The sequence below is a fragment of the Xenia sp. Carnegie-2017 genome, unplaced genomic scaffold, assembly GCF_021976095.1.
Source record: "Xenia sp. Carnegie-2017 unplaced genomic scaffold, XeniaSp_v1 HiC_scaffold_21, whole genome shotgun sequence".
Lineage (NCBI taxonomy): Eukaryota > Metazoa > Cnidaria > Anthozoa > Malacalcyonacea > Xeniidae > Xenia > Xenia sp. Carnegie-2017.
Window position 1 is genome coordinate 2,715,168 of NW_025813484.1, and position 8,384 is coordinate 2,723,551.

Consider the following 8,384-nt stretch of genomic DNA (forward strand, 5'->3'; position numbering starts at 1 on the left):
CGCGTTCACTGTAAGCTGTCAGCAGAAAGAGTGTAAGTGCACTTTTGGCAGCAAATCAACGCTACCACTCACTCAACAACATTTTCTAAGTGTCGGCATACCAATCTGGCCAATGACAGCAAAGCATTGTCCACTTAAAGACGCAACACATTCAAGTGTGAAGTGTAATCGTATGAAACACCGAGCAGCTCGCGCCTTAAAAATTCACCGCAAGAATAGGAGCGAGCACTTCGATAAAACAAAGAATTTCTCTACTCATAAACGTTAGTCTATCGCGCTGATGTTCAGTATTGTTTTATTGAAGGATTGCATTGGAGTGAGAACCATTCGTTAACAACTCGTCTCATTACCTAGACGCTCATCAACGCATCAACGAGAGCGCAAAAACTACAGGCTACCAAAGTGAAATCCTGCAGCACAAAACGATAAAACGAAGTGAACAAGAAGTTTGTGACAGCAGTTCAATGGACGTACATATTAAAGGAGTAAATTATTAAAAAAAGGAACAAGCCTTACATTGAATAAGCTTTAAAATATTGGAGTTCTCCAGGAGTGTTATCATAAACGGAAAATAAAAAATTGTGTCAGATACAGTTAAGAGTGAAACGCAAACGACGACTGATTCAAGAGTTTTCAATCGCAAACAAAGAACAAAGAGTTGAAAAGCAGACGCAACAATGAGTTGTAACGGCAACGGTAATGATCATAAAGTTACATCTTTCTTTATCAAAGATATTTTAACGCTGAAGAACGCGCCTCGTACCACCGCAGACAGTTCAAAAATCTTCTCGTACGCGAGCAATACCTCATTGTCAAATGATAAATTTCATTTGCCAAATTTTTTTCAACACACTGCCTTTAATCGTGATGTTTTTAATGAGCAAACTGAAGATGAGGAAAGCAAGATGAAATTGAAACACTTGTTTGAAGATGACAACCGAGACATAGACGGAAAAAGAAGTGACCTTAAGCCTCATATAGAAACAGGTGAGTTAAACAAAGTTATCCTGCGATGATTCATATATCCTCGCCTTTGTTTGCTGACAAGAACAGCTACAGATGACTGATTACAAACTTTACTTGTTAGCTCACTTAGCTGTGTGTTTTTCTGTTTCTCAAATATAATTTCGTGGTTTTCGACTCACTTAAATGGACTCAAAAACAAGGTTCATCCAATATCAATGATAAATTTGTCTCGGGATTAAAAGGCTGAATTTTAAAAACGCACATAAAATTGCAGAGAGATGAACTACAAAATTAAAGATAATTCATTTAGTGCAGCAAAAATAACATTTTCATGAAAAACATACGTCATCCTAATCTCAGCACTTAGAAACGTGACAAGATACTTCTTCAGTTTGTATATCAATCACTGGAGTGAGAGTACGCGCCAAGAATAAGAGAGCGCACGTTTTTTCTTAGAAATGATAAATCCAAAAATTCGGAGTCTGTATTACATGCCATCCATGCTATTAGAAAAATGAGATGGCGCAGGAAGGACATAGTTAAGGGTTCTTAAGAAAACACAGCAATCAAACACACTGGATGCTAAGATAACATACAAAAGTTGACACCACAATTCACATACGATTCCTATCTTTAGACATCGCAGTAAGCTCCCACTTGATATTTTGGCCTGTAGACTTTTTTGCGGAAAACAGTAAAGATTATCTCGTGGCACATCCCCTTACATAAATATCTGTGAAAATGAACAAAATATGTCATCAGAGTGTTATAAGCTGACGTTTCATCAAGTAAAGTGTAGTGATTATTTACGAAGATTATTCACGTAAACTAAGGAGGGTTTAAGCATCGTCAAAATGCACGCAAATCGAACATAGTGAAACGTAACTATAGAATGGCTCAAATTCTTAAACATAACAACACCTAGAAAACACACTATTCAGTAAACGACAGCTACAAATGTACAAATACAGTTGTACATATGGGGTCTTTGGTTGCAAATTACAACCAAAACAAATCTTGACTATAATGTAAAAAAGTCCTGCGAGAGAAAAGTCCAACTGCAACCATGTATTCATACCAATACGTGATCTTGAAAAAAAAACACGTAACACGCCTAATAGGTAGAATGTTAGACATACTTAACGACATTACATGAGCAACAGAACAATCATTGAACTATATACAACATCGATATAGCACGCTGTTAATTTTGTTCTAAAAGAGATCACCTCTTGTGAAATACACGACATAATTTTCTCTAATTATACTACCCTGTATATTTTAAGATCATGCATGTAGAATGTTTTACAATATCTGTTGATCTACTGCCATGATGATGGAAAGTGGATAGTCTACATTGCAGCCTTAAGATCATCAACAAAAGCAACCATCCAGCCTTCACAAACAGATGTTTTTTTATGTTTAACAATATTCTTGACAAATCGTGCCACTCAAACGTATATCTATACAACAACAGGATAGACCTTATCTATAATATTGATTACCGCATTTCAAGCTACCGATCAATCTCCCATGCAGCTGTGTAAACCAGATATTTAGCTACCAGTTTAAATCTAACTTATCAGTATGATAGTTTCATGATCGTGGCATAATGTAACTTTCAACAGAGTTGAACAAGAATTTTAGTATCGTGAAGCATTTGGGATGACATTTCATTAACTGTAATTTCCTCGATGAAAGTGCTTTGAGTAAAGACCACCAAAGTCGTACGGGTGAAAACTTTCTTGAAGTTTTAATTATGCATATTTCTTGGTAACGGAGGTTTTTGAGAATAACATAGTATGCAATTTTGAATTGCTGTAAAGATTATCAAGACTAAAATTAGACATTGATTTGTGTTCTTTCAATCGACTTTGCTCGTGCCAAACTGCCAACGACTGACATTGCCCATTACAATATGTTTTCATTCAGGCTTTTTGAGCAAAAACGAGAAAAAAGATTTGACAAATGAAATGAAAGAAGAAACTACACAAGCTACCTCAGCAAAAGTAAGCAAGAAGCGGTCACGTGCTGCGTTCACACACACGCAAGTGTATGAGCTCGAACGACGATTTAACCAACAAAAATATCTTTCGGGACCGGAGCGCGCGAGTCTGGCAGCGATGTTGAACCTCACGGAAACGCAAGTGAAGATTTGGTTTCAAAATCGCAGGTACAAGACAAAGCGTCGACAATTGGTAGAAGCAGCTGATTGTCAACCAATCACGGCAAAGAAAGTCGCTGTAAAAGTTTTGTATCATGACGAGATGCAAAGGAGCGACGCGTTTGGTTTTTATCACTTCTCTGACGCGCATCGAATGCAAATCGACTATGCATCAGCAGAATGCAGAGTGCTTAACTACCATTGTTCGGGTATGTCGTGCTAGACGAAAACTTTACACTTGTAACAAATCATGAAAATATTGTTTGGTAAATTGCTGTTCTGTTATACAGAAATATTAGATGTAGAACACAAAGTCTAGAATATGATAAAAAAATGGCTGATTAGTAAGAAAAAGCTTGCTGGAAGATCATTGAATATTATTACACAACCTTTTTTGCTTGCCACAGCTCAAACGTGCTACTTAATGTAATGTGTTCGTTAAATTTAGAAAGATTAGCAGAGTAGGAACTTTAACACCAAATTATCGACTCGTAATGATGGCAAGATTATTCAAAATTCCGAGAAAAAAAATTATAAATGTAGGAATACACATGTACTCTTTAAGTTTGATAAGCAACCATTTTGGTTAATAGATCATTGCATTATTTCTTCTTACACTGCTTGTTCAGTTTAAATTTTTTAGATTTTTGGAAAAACATTTTTCACACATGCATTGCAAAATTAGCTACTATGAAGTGGACAGCATTATAATGCTTCGTGCAGCAGTCAACTTTAGACGTTCATCATCTATTAACGCTTTGCGTTATAGGTCAGCATATCAGTTCTTTGAACTGAATTTGACTGATAGAAGTTGTCGAGTACTGCTAGCGGAATGGGACCGGGGGGGTCCAAATCAACTGAGACACCGGCGTGGTGTTTGTCTGCGTATATAAAGTATGCCAAACAAACTTAGCTTCCATATCTCAAATAAGTTTTTAACACCAAGTCTTCAATTTCATTTTCACAAAACGTTAAAGGAGTTTCAATGTTGAAATTGGAAATGCACGGTTGTTTCGTGTTCCTTTTAAAATGCATAATTTTAAAAAGGTGCTTTAGTTTTGATGATCAGGAAGTGCTGTGGACTTTTTAAGCAGCAATGATATAAGAGTTTTAGGATTTCATTCAACATCGGACAGAATAAACAAGGAATGCTGGACCACGAAATACCCGCCCCACAAGATACGGAAGGGATCTTGAGCATTCTTACGCTGCACGCACTAAGATATACAATATAACAACGTGTATTTTATGAAATTTAGTTAATTCCATAAAATTAATTTACACGAAATATATTCAAATATTTTCGTCCATGAAGAAAGAAAACGATATTCGCGTAGGTTTGTCTGTTTGGCTCGACCACATACATCGACGACAAATACACGTCCTGAAAATGTTCCATCGGTATTAGCGAGCTGTAAAGTTGTACCCTTGTGTAGACAAAACTGTCCTTTTAAAGAACAGTCATCAGCGTATGATGTTAAGTTTTTCTTACGAAGACAACACTGCCTCAAGCATCGAAATTTCGCGACTTCAGCGGCTTTCCTTGATGAAGTTTGATTACTAAGCTTGTGGCATTTGCTCACATAAAAGTGAAACGACGACGGAGGGTGTCGGTTATGACTATAACTTATTTATGAAAAAGAACAAGTGAGATTCCTTCTTTAAATCGATAAAATATCACGAAGGTATTCCGAAACGCAAAAACGAGAATGTGAGTCAGCTGAAGCACTTGGAAAAACAAATAAAAACAGATCAATTTTAATTCATCGAATTCTTGTTTATCTGTTTCCTTAGCAAAGATATCGGGAAACCACAAAAAGCATTTAAAGTAAAATGCATCGTTTTCCAGGAAATTTAAGCTACAAAGTGCATATTTAATTTAGTAGAGTGTTTGATTATCTTGGTGTTGGCATTTTGGTCTTGAATTTCGTTTCCGAAGATAAACAAAAATATACTGAATACCTTATACATTACGAAGGATTTGCGCAGGCGTACAAACATTCCGGGGTGATGATAGATAAGGTGTATCAATGCACAAAACCATATGCCCAAAAAACTTTTTCAAAAAACGCTGAAATTTCCCAACCCACAAGATAGGCGACGATGGAAAGGTGAAAGAATCCACAAAGCTACATGCACTAAAAACCAGAAGGACAATTCCAAGGATGGTTGGAAGGTTAACACAACTGAAAGAGGAATAACACAATGAATGAAATCGAACCAAACTACACAAAAGAAAGATTCCATCACAACGTAATCAGTTTGAGCTGCACTTTTGCTATTTTGAAAATGGAGCTAACAAAATAGTTTAAGTGAGGAGCTGGGATAGAATACATTGCACTTGACAACCTGTTTGCGTGTATATCTTATCGACAACTTTCCAGAGACCCGTTGGTATAAACAGCAAGATAAGAGTGAAAACAGATACAAGATGTCCATGAAGAAAAACATTTTATTGTGGGGACGGAGAAGAGAAAGAGGGTGACATATGAGCTCAACAGTTTCTCACGTAATAAAATGTGAAATTGTTATTTTCATTGTATTTAATTACACGGTCCATATTTTCATCACAATTTCCTGAACTCCTTTCATTAATGAAGTGGATAGAGACAAACATGATCTTTAAAGGCTTTCAACGTTAATGCAGGAAATTTGCGTTCTATATTTACAACAAAGCTTAAATGGCATGCTGTGGTTTTTTGTAATGACCAATTTCCTCAATTGTTTTGTCTATAAGAACTTTTTGAGGGTCTGAGAATATCCTATTGCCATTGATCTGATTGCTTTCAAAGCGCCTGGAAATATTGATCGAAAATTCATCATGTCACATCCTAAGCTTCCTAATCCTCGTAAGAATTTCGATTAATTATTTTGAATTAGAAGAACACGAAACCGCGCCCGAGAGCTTGGCGACAAATACTAAATGTAACATTCAACGATGTCAAAATATGCACTAACCATGCTAATGCATGCTAACTTTTGGTTTCAAACAAAAAATAACCAATAGAGGTAGAACAACGGCAAGTCAACACCAACACCAATGACAGATTATTTGGTGTGCACTTATCTCTGATTCGTTTGAATTCCGGTTCCAATTTATCTGAGAACTTTATTTACAATACAAGATATAAAGAGGGGGCATGGCAAAAAGCCAGGCGTTGTTTTGTTTCTATAAATTAGCTTATCTATTACTCTACAAAGTATTTCCTTAGCTTGATAAACAGTGTGTGGCATTGTTCGCATGCTTCTGGGTGAGCTTCGCACGATGTTTGTTTATGAATGGTAATGTGCCGTTTTATATGACCTTGACCTTGCCTGCGTTATTTGGATAAAACCCAAGTAACGCATAGGATGAAGTCAACGAGACGTACTTTAAGTGAAGTGTGTGTGTTTGTGTCTGATAAATCATGAGTACATAGCAAATAGATTGAACTAACACTGCTTACATGAAACGTGGTAGAGTAAATTGCCCTTTCATTGCTGGTTCACAACCAAACTATACTTGTCTTAGTAAAGGAATAAAAGACTATGCGAAACAATGTCTAAATAGAGACAAAAACCTTTCACGATAAAAAGACAGAGTCCTTTAATTTTGCCTTATTTGATAGTCTTCAGTAAATACATTCATTGTCCTTGTCATTTAACACAAGATGAGAAAAATACACACATTCAAATGACGGGAATGAAGTCAGGGAAGATAATAAATTTATCATTGTATAAAGACCTTAACTTGAAGTTTCGCGACTTAAGTATTTCAAAGGCGACCAAAGTCCATTACATCGTATATTTTCGATAAATATTTAATAGTAATTTTGCGCTTATTCTTCAATTTGGTTTTTTCAAAAACATTCTACCGATATTCATAAGATAAAGAAAATAGGGCAGATGTTTCCTAAACTATGCCTAAGTAATGAAGCATGCATTCAGTTGATATATGAAACTGAGGCGGTCTTGCCGCGTAGTTTTCGTTGAGCGCAAATTGCCCTGATAAATTTGATTCATATTTTGCATTTGTCTTATCAGTAAATTGCATTTTAGCTTGCTGGCATGATGTTGACAAAGATATAAATCCATATTATCTTTACGAAATCGTTTCAGGCGTTCCTTATCGTTCTGGGATGATTAGTGAAAAGAAAAAACCTGTTCTCTTTTTTTACAGATCCACAAGAATAATCCCAGTTAGCTTACAACATATATGATGTAAATAATTGTAAGCGTCATCGTGCCTTCTTGTCTAGCAAGCCTCGTTACTGCAATTTGCTTAATCGACTTACCCAATAATTTGCAAGAATTCGATAAGAAATTAAACATGATAAAATATTTAAAACAGTTTCAAAGCATTTTAATCTAGCAAGAGTAATCACTCGTATAACATCTAAGTACTTTGCATGCATTGCTAAACATGCACGTCACGAAAATTGTCTGTACTGGTTGCGGAGGATATGCTGAGTTGTATAAAGATAAAATAAATAGTTTGATTTTCGTTGAAGTGTTCATGCAACGATGTTTCAAGTAGCCCGACTGCAATCCATCATTCATTCAAGAGATATAAAATCAGCGATAACATTTTCAAATATAAATTGAATCTTCGACTAATGTAGACAGACAATAATGTTTTTATGACACGAATTGTATGAAAGCGATTCTTTACCTAAATTCACACGTATTAATGTGGTTATTCCAATGAAAGATAGGTAGAAAAATTGTGGTAGAAAGATAGGTAGAAAAATAACGTCTTAAAAGTTGCAACACTTTTCAAGATTATGACGTCACACACATCAATATGGCGACAAGCATTTTTCGCGTCAACTAGTGGATTTCAACATTTAATTTCATCGACTTGCATTTTGAAATGACCCACGAAACGACCAAGAAACTTCTTCAAACGAATCAGATATTTGTTTCAAAGCATGAAATCTTAGACCTTGGAGGATTAACATCCGCATTGATGAGACATATTGAATTTAATACCTAAATCATCTGACAAAGATGCAAAGAGTTTAGTCGAATGATTGCTATCGAGAATCCAAAAATACCAAGAGAAAAACATCAAACAAAAATTCATACTGCGCCTTTAGCTCAATATTCCTTGACAACATTTCCGTTATTAAATGCTATCGAATGATGCAGCAGCCAAACATTGCAGATATGAAAAATTATCTAAGAATAAAATCGAAAAATAACGCTAATACCGATTATAGGCAAAAATTGCTTGCTATTTGTATGGCATTCGAAAGATCCTTTTTTTCATTAG

General features: G+C 35.6%; 1 protein-coding gene across 2 annotated transcripts; it reads left to right on the top strand.

The window, feature by feature from the left end:
* Positions 1-168: 168 nt before the first annotated feature.
* LOC124444278 (homeobox protein Nkx-2.5-like) lies at positions 169-3,680 on the top strand. Of its 2 annotated transcripts, XM_046994857.1 has the most exons (3): positions 169-263; positions 355-987; positions 2,899-3,680. In XM_046994857.1, the coding sequence occupies exons 2-3, from the start codon at positions 678-680 to the stop codon at positions 3,351-3,353; spliced, it is 765 nt and encodes a 254-aa protein (XP_046850813.1). In that variant the 5' UTR covers positions 169-263; positions 355-677; the 3' UTR covers positions 3,354-3,680. The 2 variants fall into 2 exon arrangements, with proteins under 2 accessions (XP_046850813.1, XP_046850812.1); XM_046994856.1 differs by having other exon boundaries at positions 169-987.
* Positions 3,681-8,384: the final 4,704 nt, after the last annotated feature.

What these genes read in the sequence shown, in the direction of transcription:
- LOC124444278 (XM_046994856.1), top strand. Translation starts at nt 678, where the DNA reads ATGAGTTGTAACGGCAACGGTAATGATCATAAAGTTACATCTTTCTTT. An exon ending in TAAGCCTCATATAGAAACAG is followed by an intron (nt 988 to 2,898) that starts GTGAGTTAAACA and finishes GTTTTCATTCAG; the next exon opens with GCTTTTTGAGCAAAAACGAG.